The following is a 23569-nucleotide window of genomic DNA, read 5'->3' as shown; positions in this document are numbered from 1 at the left end:
TTGGAAATCCCCATCCTCTGAAGTTCTGTTGCATTTCTTGGAGTTATAAAGCTTCCAGTTAAGCAACAAAGGCCTAATTAGCTTCCTTAAAAACGGATTATAACGTCAAACTTGGGTTGTCACAATTCAAAAATTTCAAACTCGATATGGATACCCAGGAAAATATACACGGGTATAACAGGGATAAAAAAAAAGACAAATAACTAAAAGGCATAAAAAAATATTTTATTACTATTAAAAACTCACCTTTTTAAATCTTTCTCAACAGAATCACAGACGCTCATTAAATAAGTGTGCAAAGAAATGGAAAATAAATAATATAATGCCTGCCTAGTAGCATGCTAGCCAAGGCTAATCTCACAACATTTATATAGATCACCGGCCGCACTAACATCAGTAATATGTTTAATTATGAATTATAATCAAACATATTACTAATTTACTAACATGTCGGAATTCACCATGAAGGCCAGGATGTCCGTCCTTGAGATGTTTGGCCCAGTTTGCTGTGCTGCTTGACTTTAAAGCCCCGTTTGCTCCCACGCTTGTCCAGATCTTTGGGTTTCCCTTCTTCGTTTGCCTCGTACGCTAAAACATTTAGCGTCGATATCATGCCAAATCAGTGTCGTATCCGGATGTGGTGCTTGTGTATCGATACTTTTCAGAATATTTTGACAACCCTACGTCAAATTCTCCTTAGCTGGAAAAAGAAAAAAAAACGGCGCAGACAATTTTAATTTTACATTTTGTTTTAAATTGAGAAGAGATGAAACCGTTTTCTTTCCATCCGCTCAGAATCCTGTGTGGCAAGTGGGCTTTGCCTTGTTACTGCTTTATTTGTTGGTCCCAAGAAAACAAATGTATATTCAGTTGGATCTCGTAAACTATGTGATTTTTTTTTTTTCTGCACCATGTCTTTAATTCAGCATTCATATTCGACAAGACCTGCAAATTGTGTTGTGTAGCTGACAGAGGAGTTGGCTAATGGGCAGGAGCCTTCCAAATGATGGATTTCATTGGGCTGCGGAGCTGCAGTCTAGCGCCCAGTCATTAACCTCTTTCTTTGTTCTTTTAAACTTTTCAGCTTTTCTTTGCTTTTGGAGAATTGTGCCCCGTGTCCTGCCCCTGGGCCCCTAACGAGCCCACTTCTCGGCGGGCTTCCTGGGAGCTCGCCGGTGACAGGAAGGCAAGCTGCGTCTTTGCAGCTGGCCCATCTGAAGGCCCAGCTAGCGCTAACACAGATGAACAATGTTCTCGCAATCGGTGCTGCACACCTGACGGCAAACGCCAACGCCCCCGCGCCCTGCCTGCCCACGAAACCGCCTTCGCCGACTGCTGTGGCCATCAATCTCCTGAACCTCCTGAAGATCGCCAACAACATGTCGCATCCCAGGTTTAATCCCTTTGCCCCTGGTAAACAGATTTCCCCCCAGGGGCCGTACGGAGGCTCCACTGGACAAATGGAGAGGGACCCTCGGAGGCCGCCGTCTCACCCCGGCTCTGGTCCCGGCTTCAGCTCTTCTGGATCTTCTTCCCTCAACCGCGGGCCCCCCGGAGGACCTATACCGTCCCTCCTGTCTTTGCAAGTGAACTTCCGACCCGACAGGAGTAAGATAACGGTAGACGAGGACATAGACAGATGCTTGGACTTGAACATAAGCAGAGCTAGGGATGAGGCCATGCAAAGTTCTCCAAACCAAAACTCCCAGTTTTCCAACGTTCAAATAGACACATTTCCCTCGTCAAACACCGGGAGGCCCTCCTATTTGACGCCCCCGGCTGCTCAAGGAAAGAGACCCTTCAGTGTGGACAGCAGTAGCAGCAGCCTGGACTGGTTGCCCATCTGCCAACGCGCCTCGGAGGAAAAGTCGTCAAACATGTATTCGCCTGCTCCCTCCAGCTTTCAAGGCGGCGGCGACAGTGGGTTCGGCGCCTCCGGCGAAGGAAACCGCCCGGCGTCTACTCCTGGGCTGGGACAATACAACATGAGTACGCCGGCTAAGTCCGCCGTTCCGCGGGAGGCCATTCGCCCCAAGTACACCTCAGAGTCGGCTTCGAACATCCTGCTGCACTTTGGCCTGGAGAAGGAAGACTTGGAACACCTGATCTCGTTCCCCGAAGACCAGATCACGCCCGAGAACCTGCCCTTCATCTTGAGGCAAATCCGAATGGAGAAAGCGGAGAGGGGCTCGGGTCAGCCGAAGGGCTACGGTGAGGCTCAGCGCGTCAGAGGCGCGGCGGAGAAGGACAAGATGGTTACCTCCATGGGGCCGGGGTTGCTTCCCGATCAAATATCATCCGCTGTCCCCAAACAGAGTCAAGTGATTGATTATGGGCACACCGGCAAATACACGACGGGGGCCGGAGAAGACGCCGGAAGAGCTGGCTCGGCTATGACCGGTGGGAGTTCGCTGTATGCGGACCCGTTCGCTAGGAGCCACGCTAGAGAGCCGCCGCCGCTAAGGGGCGCGGCGGAGCTGAAAACCGGACCGCCCGTCTCTCCTCGCGGTCAGATGAGCGTCGACTCGTCCAGGAGCTCTGTGGCCCAGTCAAGCAGCGACCCGTCGAATAACCAGACCTCAAAGCCGGTTTTCCCCTCGTTCGGCCTGCTGAGCAAGTACACAGATTTGAGACAGCGCAAGCCCGACGGCGCCCCCCCGACCTCAGCTCTGAAGCAACCAGCGCCGGCCCCCCAGGCGCCCGCCGCGACCCAGCCGTCCAGCCCGTCGTGCAATTTAGTTCGCGGAGTCCACCCTGGGCGGCCCGGCCTCGTGCTCATTCACAGAAACGACGCTCGCGGCGCGAATCAGACCAACGCCCAAGGGGCCGGGTTGAGAGTTCCCGAACAGACGATTAAACCGGCAGCGCAGCAGCGTCCGCCGCCGCCGCCGGCACAAACGCAGCAGCACCGGCCGCCGTTCCCGCTGTTCCCGCAAGCTCCAAAACCCGCGCAGCCCAGAGGTCAGATGCCAGCTACGTCGACCCTTATCCCCATCCGTCCCGCTCTCCCTTCGCCGCCGGCGGGACGCGTTGGCGCCGCTCCCAGCGCCCCGCCTCCAGCCGCCAGGGGGCCGAAGATGGGTCTCTGCAAGCTGCCGACGAGCGCCATGATGCAGGACTACACGGCGGCCACGCCGAGAGCATTTCCTCATACCTGTTGTCTTTGTATGAAAGAATGTAAAGATATGAAGGTGAGTGGAAGCCTCCAGATTGTTCTCATTACGTTTAGGAAGCTGCTGCTGCTGCGTGTCACAGTGTTGTAGGACTCGAGTCCGAGTCATTAGCTAAATTTAGAGCCTCGTGACTTGGACTTGGACTTGAGCGCTGATGACTCGAACTTCGACTCGGACTCCTACATTCAGATCATTCTGACTCAGAAATCGAGAAAAAGACTTGACTTTTTTTTATATGATTAGGCTATAATTTTAATATGTCATTAGAATATTATTTGGTGTATGATTTTAATATCTAAATTATTAGTGCAATGTGGTGGAGTGTGGATTTTTTTTTTAGTTTAAAAACATGTAGGCTATGCTTACTTTAGTGCGGAACTTGGACTCGACTTGGATCAATAGTGACTCGGACTCGACTCAGATTTTTTTTAATGACTTGGATTTGACTCGGACTTGAACACTGGAGACTCGAACATGGACTCGGACTCGAGGCATAGTGACTTGACTACAACACTGGCGTGTCAACATGTCTCTGTTTAACAGAAACTAGACTGTAATGAAACAGGAGCTGCTGTGAATTATGAGTTTTGGGAATTATTGTCCAGACTTCATGTTTCAAACTAAAGGTTATGTTTAAAGAGCTGTTTTTGTTTTTGGGGTGCCTGTGTGGGATTTGCAACAACGGTAGTTTGTAGACCTAAAACCAGTAAGGTAATATTTGTATTAGATTGATAAATGTCTATAAGCAGCACCAAGTTACTCATGATTTCTGTATAATCTACATGTGAAATCAGTGGTTTTATTGGACGTTGACAGGAACAATGCCTCTGCTCAGCTACAGGATCTGTGGGAGGTATCAACATGCAGAAGGTTTTGTTTTTGTAGCTTTAGGAGAAACATTTTTTTACTCCTTTTTGGTTAGTTTTATCTGACATCTTTGCTTCTTTAACCAGGCCTCGCTTTCTTCTCTGATTACTTTCAGACAAACTTATTCGTTTACTTTGAAACCTTCTAGCCCACAAAGGGCACACAGTCATGTTTTGTGTCTCAGTTTGTGTGGAAAAGCTGATTTTCTTCTCTGCAGCATCCATTTGTCTCAAGCTGCAAAGGCACCCGGGTGGATGTTTCTCTTTTTTTTCTTTTTTCTGCGTCTCTTGATCCGAGCATTTCAACGTTCCTGGAAACTTCTTGACGTTTTTCAAGACCTGGAAGACCGAAGAGGACGACGGTGGAACTTCCTGAAAACTTTGTTTTTTTTTTGTTAAAATCTGTGAAAATACTGTTTATGATAAAAGATTTTACTTTTACATTTAAGATGTGTAATTATGTTTTTTTAAATAGGGATCTGGGTTCATAAAAGGCCGTGAGTTTTTTTTGCCATGCATTTCTTTCTGTATGTTTTTTTTTCTCTCTATAGTAATCATTGGAAAATTGCTGTTTTATTGTCTGAACTTTGCGCAAAAGTATTTGAGAATCTAAAGATTTGCCAGAGTTCCCTTGTGAATGTTTTGCAGAGTTGATTGTAAGTCTTAATGAGCAGCGAGGTAATTGTAACTCTTAATCATTTTAAGTCTTAATTAGTGGCAAGATAACTGTAATTCTTAATTGTAACTCTTAATGAGCAGCAAGGTAATTGTAACTCTTAATAATTGTAACTCTTAATGAGCGGCGAGTTAATTGTAATTATTAATTGTAACGCTTAATGACCAGCGAGGTAATTGTAATTCTTAATAATTTTAAGTCTTAATTAGTGGCAAGATAACTGTAATTCTTAATTGTAACTCTTAATAAGCAGCGAGGTAATTGTAATTCTTAATGAGCAGCGAGGTAATTGTAATTCTTAATTTTAAGTCTTAATGAGTGGCAAGTTAAGTGTAATTCTTAATTGTAACTCTTAATGAGCGGCGATGTAATTGTAATTCTTAATAATTGTAATTCTTAATGAGTGGCGAGTTAATTGTAATTCTTAATAATTTTAAGTGTTAATTACAGTTATCTTGCCACTAATTCTTAATTGTAACTCTTAATGAGCGGCGAGGTAATTGTAATTCTTAATAATTGTAATTCTTAATGAGCGGCGAGTTAATTGTAATTAATAACTAAGTCTTAATGAGCAGTGAGTTAATTGTAAGTCTTAATAATTGTAAGTCTTAATGAGTGGCGAGTTGATTGAAATTCTTAACGAGTTTTAATGCATCTGTCTGTGGTTCTGAATAGGACTGGCTCTCCCACCAGAACACCAGCCTTCATCTTGAGAGCTGCAAACTGCTGAGAGGACAGTGAGTTTCTGTTTACCTTTGCTTTTACCCCATAACCCCATTTACTGGAGCAGGTTTGATCAGCACTGGGTACTTGAACTTGACAAACCGGAACATAAAACTGCTTAAATTGTATAAAGTTGATCGTAAATCAGTTAATACCACAAAGAAAAACAACCCAGAAGGCAGAAATGTAGATTGTGAATTCAAATGTATGACCTTAAATGAGCTTAAATGTTTTTGTGTACCCTACTTTTTTTAGTAGGGTACACAAAATAATAATTTCCTGTTCCTCTATAAAGTAGAAAGGATCCTCCTCTCTCAGGGACGACCCAGTCAGAATATTTTCTCCCCAGATTGTGGATTTGCTGATACCAACTCAGTCCCAATCTCAACAGCTTTCAAGTGCACTGCTTTTTATTACTTTGAACGGTCTACGTTAGCATGGGGATTTGGCTTTGAACGGGTTAAAGTTGAATGTGTAGCTGTACAGCTGATGGGAGGAGGTGGGACGACACGGACAGGAAGGTGTAGCCGCCATTACAGTCGCTCTTTCTTTGCCATTGTAAGTGTAAAGGGTGGGAAAACACTCGCACATACAGAAATAGGTTTTAATTAGAAAAAGAGAAGAGTGGCTAAAACACTTGAGATACCTTGTTGGTGCGGCCTGTGGTTTGTGGGTAAAGCCGGTGTCCCGTAGATAAAGGTTCTAGACCCAACCGTCTACGTTAGAGCTCTGACTGTAAGACTTTTTCTGCAAGTCTAAGCCCCTTTTTGTCTCTCTGCTCCTTCTAAGTCGTCCCTCGCGTTTGTTTCTGTCTTAACGCAGCAACCCTCCTGTCTCTTTTTCCTCCACAGATATCCAGACTGGGATGGGAACACACTAGATCTGTTGAGGTAACCCAGAACGTCTGCGGATGGATCGCGTTCACAGTTATGACCTAGACGCCCTCTGATCTTACTTTGTCGTGGTTCCCTGCAGCGCTCCGGGTCAAGGTGGCCAACCCTCACCCGCGACTCATGGCCAGAATTTGCAGAACCGTCACCAGAAGACCGCATATGAGGCTCGTTCCCGTTCGGCCAGCCCTCGCCGCCAGCGTGGGTCGGACGATGGAAAGGAAAAACAATTCAGCCGCTCTCGATCGCGCAGTCCGCCCCGCCACTACGGCTCGGAGAGCAAAAGGCAAAAATGGAGCAGCCGTTCTCGATCTCGTAGTCCCCAACGCCATCAAGGTCAAAGAGAGGCACGAAGCAGCAGATCGCCGTACGCCTCCAGACACTCTCGCAGGTCTCTTCTTTTTAAAAAGCAAACCGAATGTTTCTCACCTGTGCCGTGGAAGTTTAAAAACCAGTTCTTTTGTGAATAATTGTTTCCTTTTTTTTTTAGGTCTCGCTCTCGTTCCTACGAACGCCCCACCTCGTCTCGCCACCGCTCGCGTTCAAGGAGTTACGAGAGGCGATCCCCACCCAGGAAGAGGGAAGCCAAATGGTCCCCACCGAGGAGAAGTCTCGAGCGTCGACCGTCTCCGAGAAGAAGTGATGAGAAACGCTCGTCACCGCGGAGGAGCCGTGAACGGCGGTCGTCTGCAGAGAGGCCAGAGCCTCAGCGAACGAGGTCCAGGAGTGCCGACAGGCTAGCTAAGAGGCTGCTGGAAACAACAGGTTTGAAGAACGTCTAACATTCTCTACCTTCAGCTTTTAATTAACTGGTACATTTACTCTTAGATATAAAAAATTTAAAAACTCTTTTGTTGCTCCAGCTGTTCAGTCTCTGTCCAAGACATCTGACCTGGAGGCCATGGTTAAAACTCTGGCTCCTGCATTACTGGCTGAGCTGGCTAAGATGAAGTCCTCCTCCTCCAGCACAGAGAAGAAGACGTCCACTAAAGCAACTAAAGCCACGACCAGCCGCCCCAAGACCGCGACAAGCTCTTCGCTGATTCCTCCGGTTGGTATAATTTGACAAGTTGATATGGCGGCTCGGTTTATCAGTGCAACACTTTATTCTGACCTTCCTGTGAAACCAACAGACAGATGTAAGCAATGACAAACCAGCAGTTCTTGTTACTTAAAACTAAGGCTGTCCTATACGATTATTTTAGTAATTGATTATTCTGATGATTAATCAAGTAGACGGGATAAAAAAAATTGACAATACAGATTTTTCACATAATTACTTAAGCTCATTTTATGAGTAATAGAATGAAAGGGACACTAATGCTAATGCTATTGCATTGGTATGCTAATTAGCAAATAATACCATTTCTTTGAATAAAAAAGATCAAAATTTTAAAAGTTCAGCCCTTTCTGGCTGACTAAACATCGGCGCGGATACCTCTGTAGTGAAAAAAAAAATAAAAATCATAAAGTTTGACTTGTACGTTACATTCTGGACGTTTTTAGATTAAAAGGGGCATAATTTTATTCATACACTGCAAAAATGGAACTGAAAATTAGTAAAAGTTTCTTGAAATGACTGCATTTTTAGATTAGATTAGATTCAACTTTATTGTCATTACACAGGTTCAGGTACAAGGCAACAAAATGCAGTTTAGGTCTAACCAGAAGTGCAACAGCAGCAAGTGCAGGATAAACAATGTTTCCATAAGTACATGACATGGGTTTTACTGAATAAATTTACTGGATTTGAGCAGGTAAATAATCTTATCTGCAAGTGAAAGGAGTATTTTTACCCCTAGAATAAGATAATTAGATATACATTAGATATACATTTGGAATAAGATGATGGAGATGAATTGTTCCTATTTTAAGTGCTAAAATATCATCCCATTGGCATATAATCTTATTTGCCTGCTCAGATGAACGCCAAATACACTCATTTCAAGAAATTTTTATTTATTTATTTATTTTTTGTTCCGTTTTTCCAGTGTATAAAACAGAACTCTTCTAGAGTTTAACTTCAGGGCCAAGATAAACTCTTAGTTTTTTAGTCTACAAATAGACAATTAAATAATTACACATTCATCAAAGAGCGAAAAACACCTTAGTTTAACTCAAGCATAATAAATACTGCATTTTTTCTATTGTTAGCTATGTTTAATATAATAGAAACACCTTTACTGTCCCATAGTGGGGAAATTCTGGTGTAACAGTGGCGAAAACAGGTGGGCCTAGACGCCAGGCTTACACACAAGATGAATTAATATTAGAAAAAGCTAAATTTAAAGTTAAGCTGTACAGCAGAAGAGGACAAAAAAAAAAACCGATGCTATTATTAATAGATAATCAGTCCATTTCAGATAAAAATTAAGTGTTGAAGGTAAAAATGTAGGGGAAAAAACGTTTATGTATGTAAATGTAATATTTTAGTCAAACTTTTTTGTTGCACAACTGCCAAGACATCCACTGAACAGAACCAGAACCAAACTCTCCTCTAAATTGACGGCTCTGATGCGTCTGTGCAGGTTTGTAGTGGAATCTGCTCTTAAACTTATTCTCATTCAGCAGTCAAGCAGCGCTGCAGTTTTCTGTTAAACCTAAAGTGTCCTTACATCTTTAAAAGTTTAGGTCTCTGCGCTGCTTTTTGCCCGTTGCTTTCTGTCTCCATAGCGGATAACAACACACGGCATCCATGTATTAGCATGCTAGGCTATCGTTAGCATTAGCCGCCTGGCCGGAACACAGTGAATAAATAAACAACGAGGCAGATAGTTTTACCTCTGGAATGTTTTCTGGTCATGTACAGCACTTTGAATCATCTTGTTACTGAAAAGTTCTCTATAAAAAAAACTTGAATAAACTTTTAAAGCCTTTTTTTTATCTTTCTGTTTATTCAGGCTTCTGAACCCTTGTCTCCTGACAAAGTGAGGCTCTCTAGTGTTTCTACTTTTCTATCCCATACTGACATTATCAACGCCACAGCGAGGTTCGGAGAAGTCCGAGACCTGGTTTTGTGCAGAACTACACTAAGGGTTTGTAGTGTCATTCAGATACAGTATCTTTCCATTGCTTTCTGGTGAGATAACGCAGGATCTGACTTGTGCACATCTGTGTTTATTGTTCGTACGTGTAGGGAATCGTGCAGTTTGAGAAAGAGGAAGACGCAGAGAAACTGAAGAGGCTGCGAAGCTTCCAAGTAAAGGGATTGACTGTCTATGTTGACAAAATGGTAATTCACCTTCTCTTTTACTACACTGATTTCACCCTCTCAATAACTGAGCAGATTCAGAAATGTATCTGATTTATTTATAGAGCGCCGCTTCCTCCATCAAACCTCTCTTGACAAAGGAGCAGCAGGCGGCTTTACGGAAGTAAGTTTTGCCTCAAACTGCATCAAAGCTTTAAGGCTAATGTAGTTTTTCTGCAGGTTAGTTGCTAAATCTGGACTACCCTAGTAAATTTTTAGGTTCCAACAATATAACCATAGCATAAAATTAGCTAACATATTTGGAAAAATGTGCTGTCTTTTATGTTCTGGAGGTAATTCCCATCGTGATGAACATTTATTGGCCACTTTATTAGCTCTCTTGCTTAGCTACACTGCAAAAACAGAACTAAAAATAAGTAATATTTTCTTAAAATTAGTGTCTGTCCTTGATTTGAGCAGGTAAATAAGATTATCTGCCAATGGAATAAGATTTTTGCACATAAAACAGGAACAACTCGTCTCTATCATCTTATTTCAAGTGCAGTTTATCTAATTATCTTAGTTTAGGGGTCAAAATACTCATTCCATTGGCAGATAATATTTATTTACCTGCTCAAATCTAGGACAAAAACACAAATTTTAAGAACATTTTACTTGTTTTTAGATCCGTTTTTGCAGTGTACTTGTTAACACAAACTGTCAATCAGCGAATCTCTTGATGGAAAGTGGTTTAAGTTCCAGGCGAGCGTCAGAACGGGTATGGAAGAGCGGCTTTGTGTCTTTCACCTCGCTAAGACGTTTTCTTTTTTTGACACGTTGAGCTAATCTGAGTATTTCAGATCCTGCTGATTCACTGGGATTTTCATAAAGTAGATTATCAGGTAGTCTAAAAGGAAAGAAAGTTGTGTCGTTAAATGTCTTGCTGGCGCCAAAGCAGAATAGGCGAACAAGGTCAGAGCTAATAAAAAAAACAAGTCACAGTCTACAGCAGCGAGCGCCACTCGTGCCGGCACAGAACCTGTCGAATCTGCGCCTAATATAGTGCCGGTGGTCGTATTTAATAAAGGAAAGGTTGCCATTGCTTTTCCCTAAATTTGGTACCATAGTTTCCTTGCTTAACCAGGTTCTACTATGCGTTATGATGTTTTAGACAGCTGTTTATATTTTTAGTTGGCCTAAAAAAATAAAAAAGGAAAAACACTAGGGCTGGACGATAATTCAATAACGATATATATCGATCAATAGCCGTATATCGATGATAGAAAAAGGGTAAATAAAAAGTTTAGTAGAATTTCCTACCTTTTACATTCTAGCCTATCATGTAGGTTAATATTACAGTCATTACATCCTCACAACCAATCACAACGCAGACCCAGGAACCAAGCTCCGCCCCCTTCAAAGAGTTCAGAGAGCATGCATTCTTCTTTCTTTTTTAAAAACTTGTAGTTTTGGTAAAAGGTTGGTTGAATAAAGGGTTGAGTTTTAATTCAGTGTTTGTGTGTCTGTCGCTGAGCAAGAGCATAAAACGGCCAAGGCTGCACTTAAAATATGTTTTGAATTTGTTGATAATTATCGATGTCGATCAAAATGATTTCTATTTTATCAATATGCTTTTATCTATATCCTCCAGCCCTAAAAAAACAACACTCAAACCTATATGTTTACTTCATCCCCTGTGTGTGTTTTCTTCACAGAAAGTTAGCTGAGTCCAGAGCAAAATCCCAGAAGACAAAATCCTCCCCTGCTGGAGGAGTTAAAACACCTGGAACATCTGGGGCTAAAAACACAGCAACAGGCAAACAGGTCACAAAAGCCAAGGGTGTTCCTGCCAAGGGGGTCGCTGGGAAAAAATCTAACATGGGTGGAAAGAATGCAGCCAAGTCGGTCGAACAAAAAGCTGGACGTGATGATCCGAAATCTGCTAATGCTCCTAGCGAGGCAGCTAAGGTCCTAAAGCAGTCGGATCCAGCTGCAGGTGAGAAAGATCAAGGGAAGGGGGTTGCTACTCAGGCGAAGAACCTGGCTCCTGAATCAGAAACGTCCACCAACATGGAGAAAGCCGAAACCCAACCGGACCAGTTGGCTTTAAAGGAATTGAAGTCCAAGCCTGGAGCTTCATCTGAAGGCAAAGAGGCCTGCTTGGCTCTAGAGAACACAGCAGCGTCTGAAAAGATGCAAGCAGAAGGACGCGGCGAAGGGGATACCGCAGGAACCAAAGTGGAAGAAGTTGAAGCTGGAGTGATCGCACCTGCTGAAACCGTGGAAGTTGTGAGTTCGGTCGAGTCCAAAGAGACACTTTTGGAAACTTCGGCCAAACCAGCAGCTAGCGTTAAAACCCCGCCACGCGTCTCTGCGCCTAAAACGTCTAACGATCCGCCCCGGCCTCTGCAAACCACCGTGAAAGCTGAAGAAAGGCCTGTGAAAGACGCGTCTCCGGTCCAGCAGCCAAAATCTGAATCCCCTGCAGAAAAGTTGAAGACGAAAACAGAGGATAAAAAGTGTCCAGCGAAGACGGAGACGAAGCAGGAAGGTTTGTCATGATTAATACGTTAAAAATATATATTTTTTGGGCACTTTTTATGCATATTTGACAGCCGAAACATTGATTTATAGAGACTGGAATTAAAACATGCTCATCCACGTGCTTTTTTTATTTTTACTTGAGTGTAATAGATGTTTAATTGTATATTTTTCCCATGAAATAGATCTTAAATGTCTTTTACGCTTTCTGAAAGACTATTTGTTTCTAACTATGCTCTGTTCAACAAACCCAACGAAGCACCTTTTACCCTTTAGCTGTTGTCCATATGGAAACAGTGTTAAATAGACGGGCAGGAGGCTCATTTTAGCCTCGCATCAATGCAAACACTGGATTTTAGGAACCTCTAAACCGTAATTTACATCCCTTTTCTTTAGAAAACCAAACCGAAAGTGCTTCAGATATTTTTTTCCTGCAGAATTTAGGGTTTTCGATGTTTCTGCTTGTGTGAAGCTATTTTCTGTAATTATAAAGTGTTTGCGTGATTGTTATCCAATATAAATGGGTTTATTTGGTCTGTTTTTATGTGGACAAGGCTTTCACACTGCAAAAAACGGAACTAGACATAAGTAAAATGTTCTTAGTGAGTGTATTTGCCATTGATTTGAGCAGGTAAATAAGATGATTTGCCAATGTAATAAGATTTTTGCACTAAATAGGAACAAACAAGCAGATAGCCACTAATTTGTCAAAAATCCCTCGCCTAAACATACATTTTTTTTTTACACATGAGGCTGAAGAAGTTATTTTATATAAAGGAATTTTATCTTTGTGTGAACTAATTTGACGTCCTCTGATCTGTAACAGAGGCAGAAGGTCATCGGACAGCAGAACCTGCCGGCACCGTTTTAGCCGTGAAGTCGGAGGAACCCGCAGCTGCCGAGGCAAAGCCTGCAGACGGAGCAGCCGTCACCGAGAAGATGGAGGACGAGGAGACGCGAGAAGAAGAAAAAAGTTTGTTAAATAATTTCTACATGATGTCATTACTTCATTTTGGCCTCTGTTTCATTTCTAAATCTTTTACTTATTTATTTTGACAGAGTGCACATTGAGAGAAACAGCCGCGTCCTCTCTGGTAAGTCTTTTTGCAATACAGGTGGAAGCAAACGTCCAACCTTCGTGTTTTTGGTAGGCAGGAGGAAGGCTGGCGTTTAGCTGTGCATGCCGGTTAAACTGCCTTAAGGTTGAATGGAGGTCCTACGTTTTTAAATTAGTTTAAAAGGTTGACATATTTCACAGATTTTTTAAATCATAGGTGACTTTTATCTCTACCGGGGTGACAGTGGCGCAAGAGTTAGGGAGTTCGTCCTATAATGTCAACTATGAATATTTTAAAGCTGATTTTGAGCTTCTGAGCTTATATTACACTGCAAAAACGAAACTTAAAATAAGTAAAACATTCTTAAAATGAGTGTGTTTGTCCTTGATTTGAGCAGGTAAATAACATGATTTGCCAATGGAATAAGATTTTTGCACCTAAAATAGGAACAACTCATCTCTATCATCTTATTTCAAGTGCAGGATGTCTAATTATCTTATTTTAAGGGGACAAAATACTCATTCCACTGGCAAAAGAACTTATTTACCTGCTCAAATCAAGGACAAATACACTAACTTTAAGAACATTTTACTTATTTTTAGATCCGTTTTTGCAGTGTAGAATAGATGGATGCACATTAGGGTCATTAACTGTGGATCCATTGCAGTAGGTTAGAGGAAATTTGCTAAATGTTGCCAGTAGTCACTGAGCAGGTTGTTATACCAGTAAAATATGTAAATAAAAACACAAAACTGCAACTAAACCTGTTGAAGTTGAAAACTGCATTGGAGAATATCTCCACCCTTTAGATTTTATTTTTCTGGGTTTGCCAGTAAATATTTAGCAACTCAATTTTACAACTTGCCTCAACCTAAATAAAATAGACAAATATTAGTATGACGTAAAGCTGATCTTGGACTCTTTCACCAAATGCTTACATTGCGATCTTAGAAATCTCAGGAGTGTTCTAATTAATGAAGTTAAGACTGATTAGCCACAAGATTTCACAATCTGATTGAAATATATTCGCATTAGAAAACAAAAATAATCTGATTGTACCGTTTCTATGGGCATGCAATCAATCCAATCATAATGTGTGTTTATATGCATCTGGCTTTATTTAGAATAAACACTGTAAACACATGATCAGTTATCTAAAGAAAACCACAGAAGAAGAACTTCCGTCTTTGCTGAAGAACAAAAAATGGCAAACAAAGTCATATTATACGAGTTTGTTTGTCTTCCAAGCGCCCAGCCTGGACCAGCACTGGCTTCTAATTGAATGGTTACTGAATAAATAACAATTTTGAGCTCTTTTAATGATTTGAATAGAAAGCCTCCTCTCTCATTCGGATTACAATTTAATTTCGATTGGTTTGTTTACATGACGCATTTTTAATCTGATTACTTTTGTCCATGTGAACGTAGCTACTTTGTTGGTTTAAGGGTTTAGTTTGTCCTTCTTTATCCTTACTGCCTAAATTACCTTGCTGATGTTTTTTCCCCCCCACAGCCTTCTTCAGGACATCCAGATAGTGAGGAGAAAACACAAACCCGTGCCTCCGTCTCTCCATCTCCAGCAGCGTCTGCAGAAAACAGCTCGTTACGTTGTGTCAAAGCAGAATCTACTGTTTCTGATACAAAGGCTGTGAAAAATGAAACAAAAGTGGTTGCAGAGCCGACGGTCTCTCGTGAGTCCGTTAAGAAAGCCGAGAAAAAGCAGCCGCCAAGAGCTCCGGTCAGTGCTGCTGAAAAACAAACCCCCATTGCCCCGTCCACCACCGCCACCGCCGCGTCGGTCACAGGTTCAGACAAATCTGAGGAAAATGATGCGGAGCTTCCTCACATCGATGAAGATATTTTTAAGGCCATCACAGCTGCTCTTCGTGAGCACAGGCTTAAAAAAGGACAGAAAACCAGTGAGGATAAAGAGGTGAGGATGGCTATAAACTGCATCCGCATATTAACGTGTGCTATACCGCTAATACAGCAATCCTGTAGAAAACGGATAGTTCAATAATAAGAATTGATCTGGTGTCAGAATTTGAACCCAGGTTTAGTAAAATACATTTTCTTTAGTGCTTTCACCATAAAGCTGCTTTTTTTCTGAACCCAACAGCTGATATAGGTCTGCTGCAGCTAAATTTAATCATCCTCTAAATGTGCTTTAAAGCCTGCAAGCTGTATTTTTATTTATTTTTATTAATCGTTGCCTTTTAGAGTGACACCACAAGCAAAACAACCTCTGAAGGTATAGAGGAGGAAAACGCATCACCCACAAAGGTAAAAATCATCTTTGTATTTGTGGTTTGTATTCTCCGTAATTGTTTTAATTACTTTTTTTGCTAAAAACGGCTAACATTTGAGATTTAGCCTCTATTATTGTGACCCAAATGATTCTGTGTCTTCAGGATGAGAGCGAAGATGAGGGTCGCCGTTTCAGTTGTTTTGATGAGCTCAACTTTAGCTTTGGAGACTTTGTGACTGTTGACGAGATAAGCGAAGACATGGAGGAAACGGCTGTGGAAGAGACCTGCTCTTCATCAGAGGAGACGGAGGGGCAGAGCACCGACGTGTCCTCCGCCACCAGAAAGGCCGCAGCAGCTTCTACAGAAGACTGCGAGAGCCCAGCCTCTTCCTCGTCCACGTCTGTAAAAGGCGGCGCGTCTTTAATCTCCACTTCTGTGCCGGAGAACAAGCAAACTCGCTCCTCTGAACCCGACAAATCTGAAACCACAACCTCATCTGCCAGCGGTGGAAAAACTCCTCTCTCCACTCATCCTAAGGCTGTAGAAACTCCACCTTCCTCTGGTCAGAAAGCTCAGTCGAGCAAGAGAAAGCCTCCCACGAGACCATCAGAACCCGCCTCCTCGGGTCCAAGCACCCGCTCCTCGGCGGCGGCCGTCAAGCCATCTGCAGGAACTCAGCAGGCACAGAAAAAGGCTGTAAAACCTACCAAGAGTGCAGCGGCAAAGCCTGACCACAAGGTGCCAGTAGAGAGCCGTGCTGCAAATACTGTTGAGTCAGAGATGAAAGCGAAAACGGAGAAGAGTCAACCTGCTGAGGGACGGGGCCTACAGATCCAGAGCCTGGAGGCGGATCTTAAAGATGAATCTGGCAGAGAAGTGAAGGAGACGAAAAAGGAAATGGAGAGCAAAAGCACAGAGGAGGAGATCGGACAGAACGAGAACGACCAAGTCCTTGATTCCCTCAAAGAAAAAGAAGAACAGAAAGATGAGGGCAACCTAGACAGAAGAACTGAAACCCAAACACCTGGACCCGAGCAGGACCGGCTCATTCATCCAGGAGGCCTTCAGGGGTCGGAAAGTGCTGATAAGGACAAAACCCATTCTGACGAATGCAATGAAATGGAGACGGAGGACCAGGCAGCTACGGCTGATGACGGAGATGATGGTCCCTCCAGGACGCAGGTTTCTGAAAACGATGAGACTAAAGGTCCTGAAGGACCATCAGTCAGAGGCACGTCTGCTAGAGATCAAGTGACCAGTGAGGATGCGCCAAATGAGGATGAGATCCTTTTAGCTGAGAAGGTCTGTGAAACCTCTAAAGAGGTTGGTCAAATCTCCAACGAAGAAGGCCGACCTCTTGAAAACAAAGACACTCTAAAAGACCAGAAACCTGTGGGTCCCTCTGACCTACGGACTAAAGCAGACGACGAGCCCTCAGAGGAGGAGGTTTACCAAGTAATCGACTCGTTGGAGGATCAGCCGTCAACAGCCGAGACAGGATCGGAGACCAAGAAGAAGGAACTAACTAAGAAAGAAAGTGCCACACCCTCTGGAGATAACAGAGCGACCAGACAAGGTCGCTCAAGGGGCAGAACATCTAAAAGTGAAGAGAAGGAACAGTCGACAAAGAAATTGGAGAAAACACCCAGCAAGCAAGCAACACGACCAAAAGACGTCAAGGCAGAGGAGGAGGGCCGTGAGGATTTTGAGGATGTAGTGTATGAGGTCGTGGACTCAATCGAGGACGATTCGGTCCAAGAGACCCCAGCCACGGAAAGTTCTGGCAGGAGACGGTCGGCTAGAGGACACAAAAACGCTGAAAAGACGCCAACCCCTGTAGAAAAGGGTGACAGAGAAGGGAAAACGGACTCCGCGAAGGAGAAGGGTTCCGCCGACAGATCGGTTGTGACGAGATCTACCAGAGGAAGAAAAGAAGTCGTTTCTGAGAAGGCGGAAGAAAACGCGCTAAAGAAGGAAGACAAGCCCCCCGCAAGAAGACGACCCACACCGGCCAGAGACTCCCAGGAAAAGGACAGAGAGAAACCTCCACAAACAGACGCTCGCGTTCCTCCGAAGGAGAGCACACCGACAAAGAAGACTGACGCCAGGCACGAAAGCGAGGGGGAGGCTACCTATGAAGTACTGGATGCTGTCGAGGGCGAGCTCGTCGAGCCCACAACGAAAACCCCGAGGAGGGGAAGGCCAAAGAAAGACAATAAAACGAGTAAAAAAACAGACGTGAAGAAGGCGGAGTCGCCCATTAAGGCTGTTGAAGAAGCAGCGACGTATGAGGTTCTCGACTCTGTTGAGGAGGAGTCGGATGTTCTGGCCCCTGTGGGCCAATCGGAACGTGCGGGGAAGTCGACCGTTTCTGCAGACGACGACACGACTACCGCGAGGTCGCCTTCAGACGAGGAGGAGGAAGAGGAAGAGCCGATTTATCAGATCCTAGATTCGCTGGAAGACGACCAGTTTCAAGAAGAGACGTCGGCGGACACGCCCGTGCGGGAGGAGAGTGAGACAGCGGGCGACCCCGTGCGGTCCAGTCCCTCGGCTGTAGAGCCGTCAGAACAAACCGGCGTAGAGGAGGAGGAGGTTCTGGTTCGGTCAGCTGACGAACCGTCGGAGGTTAAAGGCGATCCATCTGCTAAAGGATCTGACGCCAGAAAGAAGGGGGGCGCGTCCAAACAAACGGACAAGTCGTCTTTAAATAAGCCGAGTAGTCACGTTGGTGCACCGGCGAAGAAAAACGACACGGAAGCAAGCAACAATGTTCTCGTGAACCTGGATCAAGTGAGCGAAGAGGAGGAAGATTATCCCGATGATACTGCCGAGGAAGAGGAGCTGAAGAAAAGGCAAGCTGCTGCTAGGAAGAGAGAAAAGGACAACGAGAAGGAGAGAGAAACAAGGGAGAGAAGGAGCCAAAGCAGCAGCATAGGAGGAGGAGGAGGAGGAGGAGGGGGGCGTGGGAAAGAGGAGGTGTGTCCGGGAGATCTGGAAAAGGGGGAACTGGACGCCCAGGATCTTGTGACTCTGGACGAGGTGGGAGAAGACGAAGGTGGAGAGGAAGCTGGGACAGAGGCTCCAACGTGGGCCGGGGACATCACAGAGGGAGAACTGCAGGAGCTCATTACGCTGGACGAGATTGCCGAGGAAGAGGAAGGAGCCCAAAATCAGCAGAGCCCGTCTGCGGACTCTCCCAACCCAGAGGTGCGGTCAAAAACAAAAGCTCCGGTGTAGCTGGAGCTCCGTCGAACGAAATTCACAGATGGCGTCTTGAATCTCACCAGCTTGTCCCGTCTCCTTTCAGAGCTCGTCAGCGGTGACGGAGCCCGGCCAGGCTGAGGACAAGAAAGACGACGAAGACGACGCAAAAGAACCTTCAAGCTCTTCTAAACGAAAATGCGACGACACCAGAGGTTTGTGTCGTACGGCGCCATCAAACATCGACCGTTTAGTCTTCAGTCTTTTTGGTTTGAGTTCATGTTAAATAGGGGGGGTTGCACTAGCGCTGGTCTGAGGGTACAACGTTAGACTCTTTAGGTACGATAACGCTAATCGGTGACGATGGAAGAAGCAGGTGAATGCATGGAGTGCAGTTTCATTAGGAGGGCAAGAATCTCCAAATGGTGTAAAACGCGTACCGTATTTTTCTCTAACGAAAACCGGGGAGGTCTCTGGTTTTGTTGAGAATCTCTGTCTGGGGGTTGGTTTGTTTTGCACGATTGCTACGCCAAGAGGGCGGGGAAGGCTCGTTCAGCTCAGCTCTTCTGCTACGTCAGGACAGCGGCAGGACGGAGTAAATATCTCTTGCTGTGCAAAGCTTTTTTCATGATATTTTTTAATGAAATCGTGGACAGAATTTCCAGTGGACAGGTCATCAAAAACGAGGACAGTCCCGGGAAATCGGGTACATCTGTTCTGGTCACTCTATAAATGGTACAGGAACAGGATGGTTTTCACAAGCCTAGTGAGCCCTGTTGTGGCTATAGACAGTAATGTTTATTCCTTGATTCATGTTGGTCAATATGAATTGCCATTTAAATTTGATATATAAGTCACACCTCAATATAAGTCGCAGGATCGGCCAAAAATATGAAAAGAAAGTGTGACTTATAGTCCAAAAAATATGGTAACCATAACTGGTTTGTTTTTAAAAAAACTAGTAGTTTTGGTAAAAAGTTGGTTGAATAAAGGGTTAAGTTTGAATTCAGTGTTTGTTCTCTGTCTAAAAATAAGTCGATAAGCAACAGCATAAAATGTTCATTAAAATATATGTTTTGAATTTGTTGATAATCATCTATTGGTTGATATTTCTATTTTATAAATTTTTTCTACCTTTAAAGAATGAGGTTTAATTGCCTCAGAATGATTCAACGCTACAACCTGCTGACATAAATTGGTACCTGTGTTGTATCTCAAGATGTTAAATGTTTTTTATTAATCTGTGCGCAATCTATTCAAATATTCCTATCACTGTTTTGCACAGCCTTGTTTTTAATTTAAATCTCAGTTTGGCACCAAATAGTTTGTAGCGACGAGTTAGATGGCTTGAACAGGAGCCTTAAACTGCTTAATCTTTTGTTTCAGAGGAAAGTGGGAACTTTGTCACTGTTGACGAGGTGGGAGAGGAAAAGCAGGAAGCGAAAGCAAGAGGTCGACCCAGGAAGAGAAGCCGGCAGACTCAGGGTGACGCAAACAACCGCTATGATCACATCGCTGATTAAAACCTCACACTCACTTTACTGATTTTCTATCTACAGTGAGAAAATCTGCCAGAGGCAAGAATGCGAAGGAAGAGCAACAATCCCTGCCCCCCGCTTCACTGGATCCCTGCCCGACTCCGGACAGCTGCACATCTGCTCAGTCCGCTGATGCTTTAGCCGAGAGCCAGAGGACGGAGAAGGAAAAAAGCGCTGAAGCTGCTGCTGCCGCCGACCGTCAGCCCCTGTCTGACGGTCCCAATGAACAGAAGGTAGAGGGAGTCGAGGAAGTGGAGCAAGAGCAGAGCAGCACCTCTTTTAAAGGTATACAACATGTTAAAGATTCAAAGATTCTCTATTGTCACTGCGTGCTACTGTGGTGAAATTTATTTTTGGACACCTGGGCTTAGAGTTCACATAACAAGACAACAGGCAATGAACAAAGGCTACAGTTTTTTTTTTTGCATTATAGCATGCATAAAAGATTAAAAAAGATAAAGATCAAAAGTCACAGATGACAAGTAATGAGGTAAGAAGGTACTTTTGAGATTGTGCTTTTTGATTTCAGGCTTCATTTACAGAAATGTGCATTTAGGTATTCCTGAGAGAAGAGCGTAAAATAGGCAACAACAGTAAAGTGATTTTAGCATATGAGACTATAACATCAGTAGAGATGCTTCTGGCCCTTCTTTGGACTCGTTCCGCATAAATTGAGTCTAAATCCTGCAGACGGCATCCCACGATCCCCTGTGCTGTTCTCACCACCCGTGCTAAATCCTTCCTCTCCTGGATTGTGCAGCTCCCATACCACAGAGTTATGCTGAGCCGTAAAACACTCTCTATGGTAGCTCTATAGAAGTTTTTTTACAGAGTTATGCTGAGCCGTAAAACTCTCTCTATGGTAGCTCTGTAGAAGTTTTTTAGCAGCTGAGTGGAAAGTCTAGACCTTTTCAGTTTCCTGAGGAAGAACAGTCGTGGTTGGGCCTTCTTCGCCAGGTGGGAGTTGTTCACAGTCCAGGAGAACTGTAGGGGTGCATCATGTTTGAAATGATTGTGCTGACGATGTCAGTTGCAATCTAGGCCCATTTTCTCGTTTCCTCTTCCCTCCTCATCTGTGCGTCCATTACTCCGTGACCTTTAGCCTTGTGGGCGTCGTCATCAGTGTGTGGTGTGAGCGTCTGCTGCCCCGAAATTCTGGCTAAATATTACAATAGGATGTAAAATACAAGTTGGTAGCACTTGGAATATATTAGTTAACAATAATTGCTCTCCAAATAGTCTGTTTCAATATGGATATTGCGATAATGATATATTCATAACATATTGTGCAGCCTTATTCAACACCTTAATGTGAAAAATTGGATTTATTTTTATTATACATTATTAAAATAAAACACAAAATAGTTTTAAATGAGCCAAGGTTGGTGTCTTCAAAATATAAAAAAGCATTTTTCTGTCATTGCATTAGGTAGAGAATTCTTACCTGAAACTAGTTTACTCCAGTTTACTTGATTAGATAAGTAATTGGCTTAATATATCCACTATAAGAGCTTTCAAAACAAAAATGGAAACAAGTTTTAAAACATTATTTGTTGATCAGCCAATGAATGTGGTCCCCTTAGAAAGGGTGCTTCACATTGCCAGCATGCCCGGTTAAAGTTCTAGAATAACCAGGGGGGATTGTCACTGGTCCCCAACTTTAGCAGATGGGTATTACTACTTAGATGTAAATATCAAGAGAAAGTGAGTGAAAACCGCACAACTTATTCATCATCTTTTTTTTTCTTCTTTAAGTTGGGGATAAACGGAGGCAGGAGCTCACTGGACCTAAAGCAAAGCGATCGCGTTCTCAGTCTCCAAGTGTCGCCGTGGACCTCCAGCGGCCATTGTTCAATCCCAGAAACCCTCGTGGTGAGAAATGCACACGTTTAAAAAACAAAAAAAGAGTAAACAAGAAAATAGACAGCAAACTGAAGTTTACACTTTCCTTTTTGTGTCCTCTGCTGTCCAGGTCAGGAATTTGTGGTTCCCAAGTCTGGATTTTTCTGTGAATTGTGCTCAGATTTTTACTTGAGCGAGAACGTCGCCAAGGAAATGCACTGCAGCAGCCAGAAACACCACGACAACCTGATGGTACGCGCAAACGTGTTTAGGACTTAAAACACACAAATTCGTAGCTCAAACCGGGTCATTTTTTCATTTATGTTCTTTTTTTTCCCCCCCTTAGAAACATTACCAGAAGCTTCAAGGGAAACGTTGGGGAAGATCAACACAAAGCGTCCAGGACTGTCTCTCTGACTGATCGGCTTAAACTGCCGATCATTCTCCTGTAATGAGACGGAGGAGCCATGGTGGCAGCGCTGAGCTGGAAATTTTAGTTTCTTTATCTTTCCCCCCCCCCAGTATTTCTTCAGCTTTTTCACCTTCTTTGGTTTTATATTTCACAGTCAAGACATAGGACTTTGGGAGCCATGCAGAAATCTTACAGTGAAACACATTTATGAACGAGGAAGCAAAACTGAACCAGTAAATTATTGTGACTTCGATCGATTCATAGATCAATAAATCGTACCTGAGATACTCTTTATTCAGGTCAGGGCTTTAATCTACAAATCAAAAGGTCACATTACCATCACCTTTTCCACATTTACTGGTTCTGCCTATCAGTAATATGTCGGTTCTTTCTAAAAATGCTGTTTTATTTAAAGATGTAGGATTGTTAACGGTACCTGGGTAACAGAAACTCTGCTGTTCTTTACTCACTCAGTTTTGTAGAGAGAAGAGGGAAGTTTTTAATCCTCACTTTTTGTTTTTTTCTCTTTAAACAAGGGTCCAATTTGTTCTATTTCTTTACCTTTATTTAATGGAATCCAATTCATTGTATTGTTATGTGTAAAGAAATTCATATAATGTAATTATCTGAGTTGAGATTTTGCTTTGGTCTTGATTTATCAGTGTGTTAATGAGTAAAGATTTTTTTTTTGAAACCTGTTGAATAACTTGTGTAATGACTTTTAAATCATAATCAAGGAAAACAAAGCCTGACATTTCATCAATGTATAAAAAAAACATCACTGGGCTTATAGGTGCAACATGTACAGGATCTTTCTTTAGATGTTACTTCTTCTTCTTTAGAGTGAGACTTTTTTTTTTGTTACTTTTTTTTTAAGATGAGATTTTTTTGCAGGGATTCTGTTGTTTTGTATTTCGTTTTAATTACCATTGAACTCTGGCTCCTCAGCTTGGAAGGCCTTCATCAAAACTATAGAGTGGCGTCTATGAGGGAAAAGACAAAGGTATAAGGCATTTGAGTTAACAAAAAAATCAATATAAAATGGTACATATTGCCCTGATACTATACTGATTCAAAATCGTCTCCAGATAAATCGAAAACTTACGTGCAGTTACATCCTGTAGATTTTCCCTTTTATAAATAAATGGTAAAAGGGTGATTTCTGATTGTACCCTTGCTCTCAGAAACATCTTGTCACAACAGCTGA

General features: G+C 43.3%; 1 protein-coding gene across 1 annotated transcript in view; it reads left to right on the top strand.

The window, feature by feature from the left end:
* Positions 1-23331, top strand: part of LOC105935952 (zinc finger protein 638) — a 43742-nt gene extending 20411 nt beyond the window's left edge. Inside the window, exons 2-22 of the mRNA XM_012876577.3 lie at positions 1085-3191; positions 5391-5452; positions 6290-6328; positions 6414-6719; positions 6819-7093; positions 7192-7379; positions 9229-9363; positions 9465-9560; positions 9644-9702; positions 11234-12069; positions 12886-13032; positions 13119-13153; positions 14631-15050; positions 15338-15400; positions 15529-18576; positions 18677-18785; positions 19957-20055; positions 20130-20393; positions 21864-21980; positions 22081-22202; positions 22297-23331. Coding sequence (XP_012732031.3) covers positions 1085-3191; positions 5391-5452; positions 6290-6328; positions 6414-6719; positions 6819-7093; positions 7192-7379; positions 9229-9363; positions 9465-9560; positions 9644-9702; positions 11234-12069; positions 12886-13032; positions 13119-13153; positions 14631-15050; positions 15338-15400; positions 15529-18576; positions 18677-18785; positions 19957-20055; positions 20130-20393; positions 21864-21980; positions 22081-22202; positions 22297-22371 — 8602 coding nt within the window. The 3' untranslated portion in view covers positions 22372-23331. The remainder of the gene's footprint in view (positions 1-1084; positions 3192-5390; positions 5453-6289; positions 6329-6413; positions 6720-6818; positions 7094-7191; positions 7380-9228; positions 9364-9464; positions 9561-9643; positions 9703-11233; positions 12070-12885; positions 13033-13118; positions 13154-14630; positions 15051-15337; positions 15401-15528; positions 18577-18676; positions 18786-19956; positions 20056-20129; positions 20394-21863; positions 21981-22080; positions 22203-22296) is intronic.
* The last annotated feature ends 238 nt before the right edge of the window (positions 23332-23569 follow it).

Source organism: Fundulus heteroclitus, unplaced genomic scaffold, assembly GCF_011125445.2.
Source record: "Fundulus heteroclitus isolate FHET01 unplaced genomic scaffold, MU-UCD_Fhet_4.1 scaffold_130, whole genome shotgun sequence".
Classification (NCBI taxonomy): Eukaryota; Metazoa; Chordata; class Actinopteri; order Cyprinodontiformes; family Fundulidae; genus Fundulus; species Fundulus heteroclitus.
The sequence above is the reverse complement of the archived record's forward strand: the minus strand, read 5'-3'. Positions and strand labels throughout refer to the sequence as shown.